At 28.5% G+C, this 18,190-nt stretch overlaps 1 protein-coding gene across 3 annotated transcripts in view; it reads right to left on the reverse strand.

Moving 5' to 3' along the window:
- Positions 1–14,255, reverse strand: part of LOC119680861 (leucine-rich repeat-containing protein 15) — a 30,094-nt gene extending 15,839 nt beyond the window's left edge. For 2 of the 3 annotated variants that reach the window (XM_038093866.1, XM_038093865.1), the window contains exons 1-9: positions 14,130–14,255; positions 13,954–14,034; positions 13,385–13,878; positions 6,162–6,612; positions 5,854–6,076; positions 5,649–5,785; positions 5,432–5,584; positions 3,431–3,611; positions 3,231–3,370 (exon numbers count right to left, since the gene is read on the reverse strand). In XM_038093866.1, the coding sequence (XP_037949794.1) occupies positions 3,231–3,370; positions 3,431–3,611; positions 5,432–5,584; positions 5,649–5,785; positions 5,854–6,076; positions 6,162–6,549 (1,222 nt within the window). In that variant the 5' untranslated portion in view covers positions 6,550–6,612; positions 13,385–13,878; positions 13,954–14,034; positions 14,130–14,255. The remainder of the gene's footprint in view (positions 1–3,230; positions 3,371–3,430; positions 3,612–5,431; positions 5,585–5,648; positions 5,786–5,853; positions 6,077–6,161; positions 6,613–13,384; positions 13,879–13,953; positions 14,035–14,129) is intronic. The other variant, XM_038093867.1, reaches the window with a different exon arrangement.
- Positions 14,256–18,190: the final 3,935 nt, after the last annotated feature.

An 18,190-nucleotide genomic window follows, 5' to 3' on the forward strand; every position in this document is an offset into this window, starting at 1 on the left:
GTTTTATTTACAAAATCCAAGTACTTTTTGAGCGGAAGGTATAGAGCCTATCTTTCCTAGTCTTGGATCCTATGTAGCCCTTCGTACAACAGACTGAAATTGATAACAACTAGATAACAACTTTGATGTTAGTTTTGAAAAAATATTATATTAGTTTTAATTAGTTATGATATTGATTTTTATGAAGAATCTATATTTAACTATATAAACTAACGCAAAAAACCAGACTTCTAGTAGACCCAGAGAGTTAAGAAAAACTATAAAGATATAGAGGCATAATACAAAAAATATTAAAATGTTAGGGAGCACTATGTAAATCTAAAGATTGAAGAATAAAAATGGAATTTTTCTTATTGATTACTAAGAAGAAACTTAAGAAATTATAAGAAGTTATATTTAAAAAAACAAAAAAGATCCAGAAAACTAAAAAGACTACAACGGTGGAGGTGTAGTAAAATGTAAAACGTTGAAAAACGTTGTGTTAATTTAAAGTTTTAAGAATATATGGCATTATAAATTATTTGTGCTAATAAAAATAATGATGTTTGGAATTCAATTATAGATTTAAGTTTATTATATTGTGGCAGTACCTCCTATGATAGCACTGTTGATATTATTTCCTCAGTACTCAGAAAATAGTTGATGATAACTTTGTTAGGGTTATATCTGCCTATATCTGTTAGGGTTATATTATATCTGTCTATCTGACTATTCAGGCAATAGCTTACGATAACTATGCTGGTATTGATTGAAATTAAGAATAAAAACTGAGAAGTTAATCAATGAAAATGGTTTTTGAAATATTCTTCATGATGGTCAATAGATTTTTACATTCGATTGAACCAATTTTCGAAACAGTTTTGCCACTCTGAACTTGGTATCTCCAATTACCGTCTATTCGTACTTAGAAAAACGCTCGCTACGTATTTATTTCTTAATGTTTGAGCACAAATCGGGATGTAGTATTAAAATTATTAATAACATATATTACAATTAAGATGAAATATGAATGTTAAGTTGAAATTGAAAGCTGTCTTTCAATTGGGTAGATAGGTACACGGCTTCTGTGAGTAGCATAAATTGTCGATTAACAGATATTTAGGTAAGCGATTATTTAAAATTTTATTAGTCAATTAGTTTAACAAACATTTCATTTTTAGATGAATTTGAAAAAAAAGTCTAAGACTATTCTCAATTAATTTAAAAACCTCTTCAAAGTAAATTAAGTAATTATTTGAAATTTTATTATATTATTTATTATATTATATATATTATATATTATATTATATTACTTATTATTTAATATTTATTTATTAATCAATTACTGCAAAAGACATTTCATAAGTAGATGAAAAGACGACCTAAAAACATACTTTATTAACTTAAGAACCTTCTTAATTCCTCTTTGTAAGGAGTCATAAAAATAGATAAAAAATTTAACTGTTGCAGAACTAACCAGATGCATACGTAATCACCAGAAGGCAGACATTTCCTCGTATGAAATTCAATGCAGCTAGTAGAGAAAAGGAATACCAAGTGTATTGAATGTATAAGTGGTATAAATGATTCTAAGGTGTATCGGACTCTTTTGAACGAGAGCTATAGATATTACATGTAGAAAGGGTAAGCTAGATAGGACTAGTAGGCCAGTGTTATTTAAGGAATCACCTTTGCGTGATTCAAATTTAAGTTTTACTTGAAAAATGTAATAAGTAGATTGCCAATACAGTGGACTTGGTGAGGATATTTTAATATTTTGTGATAGACTAGCACTGTTGTAAGTGTTGTAAGATCAAATTCCGACTTCACAAGACCAAAGTGATAAAGTGTATTTATTTTGTTTAAATCTGCATTAAAAAGTATGTCGACTTAAAGTTTTTACCTGTTTTGACTGTTGAATACAATATTCAAAAGTATTTTTTTTTATTTAGTATAAGTTCATATATATAGCGATAGTATTAATAAATATATAATAGATGCAATAATATATTTAATATCATTTTTATGACACTAAAAAATATTTGAATAGTTCTGATAGCAAAATGAAAGTTTCATTAGGAGTATGAAAAAATTTCAGTAGTCAATCTACAAAAACAATATCTTGAATTATGAATTTAAATCGCTGTGTATAGAAGGGATCCTTATTTCTTCTTGATTATATTTATCAGGTTTAAGTAAACATTCAATTCAAACAACTGCCTATGCCAATATTACAAATAATGTAAAAAGGAAATAGAAATTCAAAGGATGGTTTAAAAATCTGCATATAGCTCTATTGCTATATTTGTTTTATAATAAAAAAGACTCCATTTCGATTTTTAACTATCCGAAATGAATTTTTGGCTACGGATTTCATACTAATAGTATAAAGGTTAGCCGTGATTTGGGATGTGATATGGAAAAAGAAACAAAAGAATAATTAAAGAAATATCGTAAGGCCCAAACAAATCTATAAATCGGAAATAGGGACTTTAAGTATAAATAATTTGCGCAGTAAAAATGTAAAGTTTTGGAAGAATCTGCGTACTAAGATGAGCTTATTTGTAGTAAAATGAAAATAAAATAAAATTTATTAATTTGTGGGATTAGTTAAAATAACAAAGCTTTCCGAAAATCATAACATATTGACAACTGATAATGATTGACATTAGACTTTAATAGCATTAAAATTATTTACAAACCTAAAGATGGAAAATAACACAGCATCTCAACCAAACCGGTAAATAAAGTAATTAGTTATTGAGTTCTATGATAATATTATCAAAACCAGGTTTCTTCTGTATACACATATTATATATTGTGTCTTTTTTTTAGATAAGTTTAAGAATAAGAAAGTACTCGTTATTAGTTAGTAACAGATTAATAGTATAACGAGGTAATAAGGCTGATGCGATAATAGTATAATACATAATATGATCTACCCAAAGGAATATGTAAAAATTTAAATCATATCCAAATTTTTTCCACTTCTTAAAATTAAAATATGGTATACAGAATTATTTAGGAGCCTAAAAACAGGGAATAAATCTAAATACAAGTAGTAAAGTTTATAGTATTGTAAATGGTAACAATTAATAATAATGTAATGAATCACTTTTAATATATGCATATCTGATACTTTACGAGAAAGTAATTTTTTCTGATCAGAGTTTATTTAAATTAAAATCAAACTAATTTAAAAAAAATATCTTATTTCTTATCTAGAATGTTTGATAAGACGCGTCAATTACCTGTTATATCAATTATACGTAATGTATCTATAATTGGTTCCATAATATCTTGAGGGATACGTGCTAATTTATTGTTTTGCATGTTTAGGGTTTCAAGTGAGTTGAGATTTTCAAATATCATGCTTGGCAAAACTTTAATACTAAAAATATAAAGTAAGTTAATTATTAAAAAAATAACTGGCTAATTTGTATATACTAACTCATTTTTTTGAATATTAAGAAAAGTTAATGAATCTCCATATCCAGTAAACGCATCCTCAGCAATGAAACTTATATTATTGTTGCGCAAATCCAAGTGTCTTAAACGGTGTAGAGGTCGCAGAGCTTCACTGGGTATAGCTTGTATGTTGTTATCTCCCAGACGTAAATATTGTAGATTTTCTTAAATATAAAGTGTAATGGTAATTAGTTACAATTAATAAATATATAATATTTATGTAAAAGAATTATAATATTTCATTGATATGTAATATGAATGATATGTAAAATTGTTTACAAGTGATTGGTGCACTTTACACTAATGGCTTTTTCGATTGGTAAATCTGTGGCAAAATGTATAACACTCGAGATAATAATTAACATAATTATTCGAAATAATTTATAAAACTTTAGATATTTTGCTAGAGTAGCAAGATTATTTTGAAACTCCTGTTAAGTGTTTTATATAATTTGTTAGATAAAGTGTTATTTGAATCGTTATACACATGTTTTTGTAAAAAATATAAGTTACTACCAACACTTTTTCAAAAATGTTAGATTGCTCTAAAAATGGTTGATTGGGCATTTCAAAATCTAGATTGAATTCAGATTTATCAATCGAAAACGCCATAAGCTTTATATAAAGTAAAAATAATTTCATAATAATTGTGTTAAGTTGGGTGATAGTATTATTTTTTTAACGAATTTTACAGAAGAAATAATTAATTCGTTAATTTCAAAAATGCTAAAGAGTTGGGGTCTACAAACCCCATCTTTTTTTTTAACTTGTTTTTACCATTTTAAGTTAAATTCTAATACAATCCTCTATTAAACGACTTAAAAATAGTTTTTAAATATATACCACCTTAAATTCGAAACACAACAACCACATACATTTAACAATCTATTTAAAATGTGTTTTATCACGAACACGCGTTTAACAAGTTAAACAGTACAATGACAAATTGATTTAAATGTCATTTATCGTGATTAAGCATTTATCCTAATAAACAGAGTAGATTAGAAGTACCATAAATAAAATAAAATAAAAATTGTTGTACTTATTCCAGTTAAAACTAACATATTTTAAACAAAAGATATTATGATTAATAAGACAGACAACTTAATAGTTATTGTCTCAAATAATCTAATTAATCTATCTATCTATTTTATGTACTCTGTATGAAGATCATTGTGTTATGAAAGCATATCTGTAATAGTGATAAATTACTCTTACTCTTACTCTATTATGGTTATATAATGGTTAAAAACTGTATTATGCTAAGAAAGTGTTTTTAAAAAAATTAATAAGGATTTACATTCTTTTAATTCTTAATTAGTGACAAATGTTTGTATGATTCAGTTTGAATTATTCTTTTATTGTAATTAGAGAGTATATTACTGTTCTCAATTAATTTAAAACTAATATTCTAATCATAATAATATTCGAAGTTTATTATAAACAAAAATTGATTGAAATGCTTTAAAGGTTATATGAAGTATAACATACAAGTACGACTATTATCTACAAATATTATCTAAAAACTAGTACTAGGGAAAACATAAAGTAAAATGGTATAGCTGTATTATCTGATATCCGAATTTGGCATACAGATATGTCAACATTTTATAATGGACGGATATGTTGGAGTATGATGCGGTTAGGCATGTAACCAGTGATGGGACCAAAGGTCTAATTAAACTGATATAACTACTATCCTGGTTAAGGTTTTAATAATTACAATTTAATGATTTCGATTTAAATTCACGAACCCAAATTAATGTAATACTGAATTGCATTTATCTTTTTTTAAGAATTGAGTGAGTTCAATAGTTCTAGAATATATGGATAGTTTTGCTATTATTAAGACAAAGGTAAACCATGAAATAATATGTTTAAAACCAACTGTGTGTTTTTTAAAACAGAATAACAGTGTTTAACTTATTATAATGTGTATAAGTATTGTAATTTGAAAGTTTTATAACAATATCTTCATATTTACCTTCTAAACCCTTAAAGGCTTCTTTATCAATTTGATTAATTTTATTGCCTTCTAATTCCAATGAGTTAAGTAGATTGAGATGTGAGAATACATTAGCAGGTACACTTGTTATCATGTTATGAGCGAGTATTAAGGAATCCAAACTCTCTAAACCTATGAAAAGATAAAAAAAATATAATTATATAACATTATATCATAAATTAAGTTATTAACATACCTGCAAAGTCACCTTCACGTATTGTTCTTATCTTATTTTCTTGTATTTCCAATTTCTTAAGCGTATCTAGTATGGATAAAGCCTTTTGGGGAACGGCAGTCAATTCATTACCACCCAAATTTAAACGCTTTAGTTTTCTAGATAAATAAAATAGATAAGATAGTATGATAATGTTATAGACTATAAACATTTTGTAAATACTTACTTCTCTAATCCTCTAAAAGCTTCTGGTTCGATAAGGGTGATTTTATTTTCATATAGGGTTAATATTTCCAATGTGTCAAGCCCTTCAAAAGCATTATTGTGAATAACAGTTATTTTATTATGATTTAAATTCAAAATTAGAAGATGATAGAGATGTTTTAAAGCTTGGGATTGTACAGTTTTCATTTGATTTAACGATACATCGAGTTGAGTTAAACCTCTTCCTATAAATACACATAAACGGCAAAACAAAAACAACAAATTATTTTTGTCTGTATTAATATAAATATATAAAATGATTATACATACCTAATGAACTGAGTGCATTTTCCTCAATAGCGGCCAAACTGCTGTTATGTATGGTTATGTGACGTATATCGAGTGCTAGAAATACAAAACCTTGTAACTTCGGTAAGTTGTTATGCCGTAGTTTCAAGTAGAAGATAATGGGACTTTTGCCTTTCAATGTACTCATTGACTTAGTTATGTGCGCCAAATCGGTTGCTTCACACAGTATGTCCAAACCATTCTTCTTAACCGTACATATGCAGGGTGAGATATCATTTTGCTCAGGACAAATTTGCTGCTGAGGTGGGTTTTGAGCATCAACCTTTTCCAAAGCTGCTAGTAGGAAAATAGCAATAATCGTCGTTAAGCCAATAGCGCCACAAAACATCTTCTTTACAGCCGCTTTCATACTGAAGTACACTTCTTTCTCACTCTCGTTTGCAATCGCTTTTTTCACAAATTTCACAAATCCCTAATAGAATGCAAAAAAATCATATATATATATAAATATATTAAAAATAACATATATACAAAAGACGCATCAATCAGTAATGAAATGATAACAACAACGGATGGCAGTAAATACAGTAGCAATAATAATAATCATAGCATAGAATGTAAATAAGCAAAAGTACAATGAGTCTATGATGACTACGAGATATTAAATTACGGACAATTTCAATTTTATTTGGTAGAGCACAGCATTTTCACATACTTTGGATTTGTATCGGCCTAATCAAAATTGGGTACTCACTATTTTTATTTTGAAAACGAGTCTTCTTAATTAAAATCATGATTAAACCCACTACATCTGATAGATGTGCTATAGTATCAGTTGCTAATCTTTCTAATTCCCTTATATAATAAGAAATATAAATATTTCAATTTATGTATAAATAATATATTTTAATAAAAACACTCATACATGGTATTTCCTTTATACTTGAGATCCCTGAGTTTTCAGAGTTCTTGATTAAATTCCCGATATTCCTGAAATTCCATTTTTGAGATATAAAAGTTGATCGCTTTAATCTTTTTTACGTATGTTTTTTGGTTAACATTTTTCACCTCGGCAAATACTTATAACAGATGTCATTTTCTAACATTTTTTTTTGTTTCTTAGATCAAGAAAACGGTTTGAGGATTTATGTATGTATAAACGCTGGAGAAATCTACAAGATTATATATACCATATATTGACTTTTTAAATTGTTTGTAAAAATGCTAGTAAAGCATATCAATCCACTTACATCATATCAAAGAAATAATATCAAATAATAAGAGTCAATATCAATGGTTCGTTGTATTTTAAGATCAAAGATTCAATATACCATATACCCTAATTTTAAAATGTAAGAACCTATTCCACTGGTAAACCTCATTAAATTTTTAGTCATATAATAATTACATTCTTCAATCGTTTTTAAATATTTCTCTATCTCACAACATTACTAGTAGTAAAGTATATTTTAGATGATATTAATTAATTTATAAGGAGAAGACAAAGTAAGACCTAGTGATTCACATTCATAATCATTATTAACACTACGACCATTATACGGTCTTGGCTTTCTTCAATTAGTTTCTCCATCCATCGCGATTGTGAATTATTAAAAATAAAAAACAAATAATAATAAAAATAATCACAAAAAAAATTTAACAAAAAAAAAACATAAAAACAATAACAAAGTTTTGGTCTCCCAGAGTCAAATAATGCAACTAAAAAAGATCTCTTGACAATAAGGCTATAGAAATTCGGTTTTAAATCTATGAAGCAGTTTGGAATAAACTTAGTATTTTGGTGTTTAAGGTAATACTATTACTGACATATTCAATTGGTATGAGTAAAAATAGACTTTATTTAAAAGTAAAAATCACTTTATAGATTTCTATTACAGATTCAATGACATCAATTAAGCAAATTATAACCCGTATGGTAAATAAACTTGGTTCTGATCTATCAAAAAAAATGGTTTGTAAGTGACCTAGTTTACTTAAAAGTGGATTTAAAAACCAATACTATTTACGTTAGGAGGTCTAAAAACTGCAATACCAAAAAAAAAATCATCGCAAAAACTCAGACATGGTTTTCGAAGATAGTCGATTGATTGTAAAAAAATTCTATAGAAGCTCGAAAAATTTTATAGACAGCGAACGATATTGTAGTTTTGGGTTTCAAAAAGTTATGCAACGAATATGACCTCATCAGCAATATTTGGTATATTTTGGAAAATTTAAAAATTAATTCGTATTTAATCACTATAAATGAAATTATGAAGATCTGGGCTGAGTGGTATGAACCTGACTGTTTAATTTCGAAATGTTCAAAAACACCTAAGAGAGGTGTTAGCTGTAGTTTTTTTTGGGATTGAAAAATTATTTAGTTGGCATATTACTTTTTATATAGTAAAATAATCTTAGATTAGTATTGAAACTTGCTGGATTATATAGATTGAAAAGTTCGTGAAAAAAGATGCGGTTTAAAGAAAAGAAGATCTATTAAGACAATGCATCTGCTCACACATCTCACAAATTCATTGCTACAATCAACAAAAAAAAATACATATTGGTATAACAACCAGACGAATTTATTAGATTTAGCTCCTTCTGACTACTGATGCTTCTCAGACGTCTTAAAAATCTTTTCTTTAAAAAAGCTACAGTAGAGCATTGGAGAACCGTTGGAATAAATACATTGAAGTGCATTGAATAGAGGAACAAATACGGAAATTGAAGATATTTTTAAACTTAAAAATTCAATATTTCATTTGGCGAACTTATTGAACTATCTTGTATAGAGACTCGTATAATACAAGTCCAATACGCTGAATAATAGACCGTTTATATTGGTTAGACGAATTTCAATACTGTATGCGAATAAAAATTTAGAAAAGGTAGTGGTGTTAGTGAAAAAGTGACAGCATGAGTGGTACAAACCAGTCGATAAAATGTCATATTAGTTTTTATACAATAAATTCTGGAATCGAATTTAAAGTGCAATCGATTAAATTAGAAAGGATGATTAATTCTTTGTACTAATTATTTATATGGGATCTATATAAGTCAGTTACAGTTACACCATAATTTCGCAAAAATCTTCATTTCAGCGAAATTAAGTGGTTTTTTCCATACAAAATTCAGTTTTGAGGTTAGATTTGTGAACAAAAAACATATGATTAATTTAGGGCAGTATGAACACTTTCGAAATTAACTTAATTTGATTTTTAAAAAATTAAGGAAATTTAGCTGTCTATATATAGTATAAGTAAGTTGTAAGTTAATAATAAAAAACTGTGATTCCTTTTAATTTTTTTGAATAAAGCCAAATCATAATTTAATTTTAATGAAAAATAGTTTCAAGTCAGGTTATAACAATTGTCAGTAAGAAATATAAATATAGGAAGATAGATAAAAGTTAGATAGAATTAAGAACAGAGCTAAACATTGTTTATATCAAATTTTCCTAAACAAAATAAAATTACTCCTTATCAAAAACAAAAAAAGGTTATATGATGCATGTTTTCAAAAATATTTAAGACTGGCAGTAGCGCTCCTCAATTACAACTAACTAAATTCCCGCAATTTTAGTGAATTGTCAGAAGAGTTGAATATGTTTTGATTACATGTGACGTAAATTGAATTGTGTACTTCAATAAATGAACACAAAACGCCAAACAGAAAGCAACAAAAAGGCAAAAATTAAATAAATAATATTAATTATAATTCATTTTTATTAATATTACTTATGTAAATAAACACAGACGACACAATGAAAAGTAATAAATAGTAACATAATTTAAAGTTCATATATTAATATTCCACAATAATTTTATATTTACAAAATTATTTTATACTACTTTCATACTTGTTATTAAAGTGCTTCGTTTTTGCTTTTAAATGCTTTATTATAGCATTTTATTTTTTACAACATCACAAGCATTTGCAATTATTACATTTATGAATTATGTATTTATATAACGAGTAGATAACAATTGCAATAAAAGTGATTAAATGATATAAATGACTGATAATGAAGGAATTTATAAATTTGGTAAATAGTAGGAATTATTGTGTTTCACTGGAAATTTAAGATGACAGATTAGTATAGAATGATGTGGCATTATGTATTAGTTTAAATTAAAGTCTTAAGAATGTATTATGGGATTTCAGTCATTCAATACCAACAAGTGACTCAAATGACAAATGATGGCCTCACTACAAAAAACCCAGTTAACTTTTGAAAGCACGTCATACTTCGAATATCGAGCCTATCCTCTTTCGTTTTCATAATTGCGAAATATAACTTATGTATATATAAGTGATATGAAAAGAAAACTCATATTGGATAGGTACTCAAAGTGGTTGTACTGAAAAGTAGACAATTAGAGATTATAGACTTACTAGAGATTTATGCTTAGACTGTTCACGGATTTCATTATTTTAATATAAAAATTAAAAGATTATAGATATCAGAGTATGATGATATTGCTTCATAGCTCGATTAACAAATAAGTAAAACTTGTTGAAGAGAACACAAATATGACAAAATATTTTTAAAAAGAATTTTAAGGACATTTTAAATATTGGGGTTTATAATTTATTTGAAAAGTGGTAAAGGATCAGAATAACAAATTTATAAAAAAAAATTATGATTCAATTTTCACACATAGGTGTGTAAGTTTTCATACAAATGTAACCCAAAAACCTAAGATGTTGAGCGTAGATAATGTTATAAATTTGAAAAATATCTTAGCACTCAAGACAATTTGAAACCTATTCAGCTTAACTTAGCACACTTACGTATAATAAAAAAATTGCTAATATTTCCATGGTTATCAGGGGTGGCCGAGACTTTATCCCGGAGTCACCGGGATGCTCAAATAACGTTCACAACAGACAGAAATAATGCAAGTTTGGAAATAATGGATTTCAGATCATGAATCACTAAAATTTTATTGTTTGTTTTTATAAACTAACGGGTTAGCGGGTTTATTGGTATATTAGGTCTAATTATTCTTTTGGTTTTCGGTAGAAAATCAAACGATTCTTATCACTTCACAATATATAAAAAGGAATCATTCCAATAATATTCTTTTTTATATAATTAATAAGTAGCAGATATTTATTTTATTGTATTTATTATTGTTTCGTTTTAAGAAGCAAAAAAAAATAATATTTTTAAAATTATATTTAATTTCTTTAATATAATGCATTGAACCCAAGGTTTCGCAATATATTCCTAGTAGAGTATAACATTAAGGCGGTGAAATAAAACACTAAACATCGGGTTCAATACTTTATATTAAAAAAAAACCATTAAATCAATAGAAATAATTTGTTCTTTTTTATTTAATACTTCTTCAAATTTACCGAGAATCTGAGAGGTGCATTAAAACATTTATAATTTTATCACTTTATAGTTTACCGAGTTACTGAGCAACATCTGTACTTTTCCTAACATTTTTCAAACTTTGGAACATATAAAAAGATATTACTATACATTATTTTTAAAAATGTTTTTGAAACTTTCAAATATAATATTTAAAAAGGCTTTACTGTACTACACATTCTTTGAAAAAGATTTTCCTACATTTTTATAATAATACTATCATTTTTGACAGTACATATGGTTATACATGGGTCTTGGTTTTTTAGTTTGTCTTAGTCTTCCTTAATTGAGATTGGTTTATTAATATGCCTTAAGTAATGTAGATAATTAGATCCAGGAAAGTGGGTACCAAGTGGCGGTGATTGAAAAGCAGTGCTACGTCAGGTTGAACCCCGATGTTTAGGTTTATTTAATTGTTACGGCGAATTAAGTACTTGGTTTGTCTTAATCTTCCTTAATTTGGATTGGTTTATTAATATGCCTTAATTAATGTAGATAATTAGATCCAGGAAAGTGGGTACCAAGTGGAGGTGATTGAAAAGCAGTGCTACGTCAGGTTGAACCCCGATGTTTAGGTTTACTTAATTGTTACGGCGAATTAAGTACTTGGTTTGTCTTAATCTTTCTTAATTTGGATTGGTTTATTAATATTAATATGTCTTAAGTATTGTAGATAATTGGATTCAGAGGAGTATGGGTACCCAGTGAAGGCGATTGGAAAGCAGTGCTACGTCAGATCGAAACTCGATGTTTAGGGTTACTTAATTGTTACGGTCAATTAAGTACTTGGTTTTTCTTAAACTTCCTTAATTTGGATTGGCTTATCAATATGTCGTAGGTATTATAGATAATTGGATCCAGAGGATAGTGAATACCCAGTGAAGGCGATTGAAAAGCAGTGCTACGTCAAGTCGAAACTCGATGTTTAGGGTTACTTAATTGTTACGGTCAATTAAGTACTTGGTTTGTCTTAATCTTCCTTAATTTGGATTGGTTTAACAATATGTCTTAAGTATTGTAGATAATTGGATCCTGAGGAGGGCAGGTATACAGTGAAGGCGATTGTAAAGCAGTGCTACGTCAGGTTGAAACCCGATGTTCAGGGTTACTTAATTGTTACGGTCAATTAAGTAAGTAAGTTATTGTTTAAAACAATCATAAAATATTAAAAAAAAATATTTGAATAAAGAACAAAAATTAACAACTTTTGAAATTTGAGCAACAAGAATTAAGTTCATCTTGTATGGTAACACGTCGGTCCATGGTTCCAATTTGAGCAGATTTTCATTCGTAATTAGTCAAAGATTGTATTTAGACTCTCTAAACTTCAAATATATTCTAAATCCACTTATGTTGAATATTTGGAAATATTCAAGAAAGATAAATGTTCAGCCAAAACAAAGGTCCATTAATCAAAATTAAATAAAAATAAGTTCTAATTATTCTTAATTTAATCACATTTATTTAATCTAAATCTTTGTTTACTTCTCTCGGCCCTATGCTCATCCTAGGAGTTAAAGGAATTTATATGGTATATATTTATTTGTTTACTTCTACACACATCCTTACAATTTCCGTTTACTACTATTTTTTTCCGCAAAAACAAAGTTCACTTAGAAAGAGAATGCGTGTTAATGACAATGAAATTGTTTAACAGAAGTCAAAATAAATGTTTATGAGTCCTTTTACAGTCCAATGACTGCCATAAACTTTTCGCCTACTACGTCTGAGGTGGAAAGTGTCAAATTTTAAAACTGAAAACATATCAACAAAAAAACAACAAAAAAAAAAGAACAAAAAAAAAATAAAAAAAGAAAACAAACTTAAAAAAAAAAGATTGCATCACGTGACTTACCAAAATAAAATGTCCTGCAGTGTAAATCCGTTCCCTCTACTTTATCATGCTTTAGGAGTAGCTGAGGGTGTTGTTGGTGTTGTCAAAAGTGTACGTCTTTGAAACTTGTCCACCATGTGGACGATGAAGTCAGCGCTTTTTCAGTACACACAACTCATAACTTCGTTGGTATTTTGTTATGTTTATAAACTTTCCGAAACTGATTTAATTAAATTGACTCGACGCGTAAGCAAATTATTTTTAGACTCTATTAAAATGTCCTTCCTTCCTTCCTTTCCTTTGTCTTGTCACTTACCACTTACCACTTACCACTTTCCGACTATATTAATTGAATTGTATTAATTGAATTTTTTCTGCACTTGTCTGTTAACTTAGATAAATGAACTCGGTGGAGTCGTGAGTTACGAGTTAGGAGTTGCGAGTTGAAAGTTAGGAGTTGCGAGTTGTGTAAGTGTAACAGAGTGTGTGTTTGAGTGTGTATACTGCGCCACTAACTGTAATAGTAACAAGGAAAAATCGATAAATTTCGATACAAAAGAAATCAGGCAAATTTTGATATGATGTCCTACTTTGTCGAATTAAGTTGTTGCTCCTATTGCATGTTTTTCAAGTGGGGTGGATGTGACAGAACGTACATTTTTCTCAACAACCTTTCCGTTTAGAATAGAAACAATTATTTCGTTTTAATTTTGAAATGAACTTTCTATTAATTATTTAATATATTTTAATGAAACTCTCTTTTTACCGATATTTTTCTGCTGCTCTGCTTTTCAGTCCACAAAAAAAAATTTTAAAAACTAATCCTTGCAAATCGAATTCCAGCGAGCAGAAAAACTGACACTTTTACAAGCGACAACAACAACGACGTTGAACGACGACAAACAGCGTACTGAAGTCGCGTTTGACAACATTTTCGAAAATTGGTCAGAAAAGCAAACGAAATCATCCCCTGAGCTTGTTTTGTTTATACAGGAAATGGGTCGGTTGTGCAGTGCACGCACTACTTGTAGCGCCGTTTTTCGAAAATTATTAGGTGCGTATAATTTATGAATTAATTTTTAGTTAGTCAATAAATTTATGTGTTTATGTGTTTATTAATAGGAATTTTTATTATTAATAAAGTTGCTTGCGAATTATAGAAATAAATAATATTGAAATTTAATAATTTAAAATAAGTGTAAATGATAAATTCAACTATTCTACAGCTGGTTTATGATTTTGTTTTAATATAATACAGCAAATGAATCTTTTACAGCAAATTCCAAGTTAGTTGGCCAAAACCAATGAAGAGTCAATAATGTACACTGACTCTGAGCTTCAACTTTAACATGGTACTAGTCAAATTCTTGGTAGTTGCAGTCTCAACAAATTATTTAAGAATAATTTAATATAAAAAAGAACTACGCTCCCCTTCTGACATTAAAAGGTCCTCAATGGCTGATATTCTGGCTTTCATTCGGAAGGCGAAGTGTCTTCTGTTAAGGTCTGTTGCACCACAAAAGATCAATCATGATCGTAGTGCTCCGCTCCGGTGGGAGCTGGCATCCCGTTTATTTTTATTCCTAATATAAAATATAAATCCAAGACCACTGATGATGTGCATTTAGCAATACTCGAAACAGCTGTATAGTCAGCCAAAAAATCAATTAATTAAAAATAAATAAAAATTTTGTTGTTGCAATTCAATACTATTCGGAAACTCTCTATTAAACACAATAGTTTCTATTAAGTAAAATAGTCACTACGGTTCATAACTACGGCTCAAATCAAATTTAATATAAAGTTATTTGCTATAAAATACTCAGTCTTTTATTAGCTACTTTTGCAATGTAATAATACAGAACGTTCTTTTATAATTTATTAGAGATTTTAAGTTCATTAAAACATGTGAAGCTCAGATCTGTTTCTTATCATCTGTGTCAGTGTCCATCATTGGCTTGAAGGAGAATTAAAATCCTCGAAGTCCCTTTGTTTACCGACCTGACAGGGCTGTTATTCTGCAAAATTAGAGATTTGGCCAAGTTTATAGACTTGTCAGCTTGGTTCACTTTCATTGGGATGGGAAAGTCGTGCCTATCGGCATTATTCGTACACTAACCTCTAGTCTGCATATAAAAAAAGCTAATCCGTTGTATCACAACGGGTCATTTTTTTTTAGCTCACGTGAGAGCGATATCTTCATTATCACTTAGCTCTTCATTTTGCTACTTACTTTGAAAACATCACCCAGTGGGTATGTAATCACAAATTTTGTTTCAACTAAAAAAGTTTGTGTATATATAAATTAAGTTAGGTTGGATTACTATGGCCAGTAGTTGATTTAATAAACTTATATAAACTTTAAGAGCCCATTGTGATATCATTATTTAGCGCTAAACACTATCTTGAGAAAAAAATATAATTGGTTAAGAAATTCACATTTACTTCTAGCTAAAGCGGGGCAATAGCAAAAGCGTAAGTATATGTATTCCCGACTGAACATGTTTCATGCATATTTATACTTTAATCCTGTTTATTGCCGAATACGGGATTAGACTCCTTATTACTTTCATTAAAGTTACTAAGCTTAAAATAAGAGAATGTGTATAAAGCTGATATTAAAGTATGTATGTAGTGGATATGATTAAACTTAAAGAATTAACTGAATAAATGGTAAATTATTATAAATAGTGAATAGTAGCATTCAACAACTGTTAACTCGTAGGGTGGAATAATAATTATATTTGAAATATTTTGATTTGTACCATGAAAATTTTATGAAGTACATGATTTTTAAAAATCAAGTAGAGTTGCACATAAATCTTATCCTTTGTCATGTAACACAACCTTTTTACCGTAAATGTTTTCTATGTTTATTTCGTACCATAGACACAGACCATTTTGTGATGTTTTAGCAAAGACCTTACCCGGCAGCTTGAAGTGTTAAACTGCATTATCATATGCGTGAAGAAAATTTTTAGAACATTAATGACACAAACCACAGTAAGCATTTTGTACAGTGACTGCGGTACAGTACATAGTGTATATATACAGTACAGAGTGACTGCAATTATATTTGAACATAAGTAAGAACTGATGGACTTTTATTTTCGCAGGAATGTCTACCACACATAGGCATTGATAGTGGCTGGTCTATTTTAAGGAAATGTTTCCAATTAACTTATATGTCTCAATAGTAGCGTAAATTATTAATGAAATAGTGTGAAAAAAAGTAATTACCATGCAGATATTCAAGTAAATATTTGTTTAAATATAGTAATATTTTATTGCAGAGAATCTCTTATTACTTATTACTTGTTAATAAGTGAGAGAGTATAACCCATCATACCGCATAGTTTTTGTAGATGGACAAAATTTAGATGTTTAGAATTTTTTTATAACAAAGCGTTCTTTAATTTATAAAATAAATTTTAAACGAATCTTCTTGAAATTTTCAAAGATTTATTTCACAATTTTGGGAGAAGCATATTAAAAATATAATAATATAAGTTATATAGTACATAATACTCGGTTCAGTTTTCACTCAGTTCAATCCTCCTTTTAACAACAATCGGATACGGGTGAATAAAATGACCAAATATTTCATTTAACATTTTACAATGTCTACAGTTATTAGTGTATTCTAATTCCACTTTGTTTTTAATTACAGCATTGTAAATAGTTAAAAAATCACAGCTTGATTTAAGTTCAGATATATTTTGACGGAGAAGTCTATTTGTATCTCAAAAGTTGACTCTAATAAGCTGTTAAAATCGACTCTTCAGCCAATGATTTCATAAACTACTAATATGAGACGTTTTTAGAAGTGATGTAGTGTAAAAAGTGTATATCCAGCAGGTATGTTTGGAAGAAGAAGGAAGATTATAGATGTTTTTGCCAAGTTTGTTAGCTGTATCTAAACCATTGATTTTCTCGTTTCCTGGTATTATTTTGTTCATTACGTGGTCTATTAGATTATGGCTATCTTATGTCATCTTGAATTGATTTACCCAAAATTAAAAAAAACTCATATCAGCTATTCGACTAATAGTATAATAAAATATTATCATAACATAATAATAATTCAAAGATAAAATTAATTCAAATATCATACATTTAAAAAATTATGGTTTGAAATATTTAAGATTTACATTTCTATAGCGGTGAAAAGAGTTTTAAAACTCCTTCCACAACATTTAAGTTTAGATTAGGTGCAGTTAGGTGAAGTGGAGGGTGGAACGAGTCCTCCTCAATTAGCTAAAAAACCGTTTTGTTTCCAAAATTCCTCATACTGGTGGGTGGAAAAAATACTGACGGAATAATACTGAAAATATCGCCAAGTACGTTTAAAAATGGCTTAAGTAGTTTAACTAAGCTTAAGTAGTTCTAGACAAGTTTGGAGATAGACACAATAGGTATTCTGGGGAATACCGGGGATATACAGGGAGTACAGGGGATATTAGAGGGTAGACCGAACTTGGCCCCATGTCGCCCCACAGTCAAACAGAGAGTTATTAACCTAGATACTTTTGATTTGCTTTTATGTACCAAGTCAGGCGTTCTACATTTTGAGTAAAATGGTCAAGTAGCCCTTGACCTAGCTGCTGTAGCAGTATAAGCTCACTCCCTATTTGCCTGTCGCAGAAAATGGTCACAAATCAACTTACGGCTGTGAATGGCAGATGTAGGAATTGGAATAGAAATTTCCTTAAAAGATGCGTCAAGTCTGACTAGTTCAGCTGTGCACTCATTACCTACTATATTAGAATGCCCTGGAACACAAACTAGAGTTACCTTGGACCTGCCACTTAGTATGTTAATACATTG

The sequence above is a fragment of the Teleopsis dalmanni genome, chromosome 2 (assembly GCF_002237135.1).
Source record: "Teleopsis dalmanni isolate 2A chromosome 2, ASM223713v2, whole genome shotgun sequence".
Lineage (NCBI taxonomy): Eukaryota > Metazoa > Arthropoda > Insecta > Diptera > Diopsidae > Teleopsis > Teleopsis dalmanni.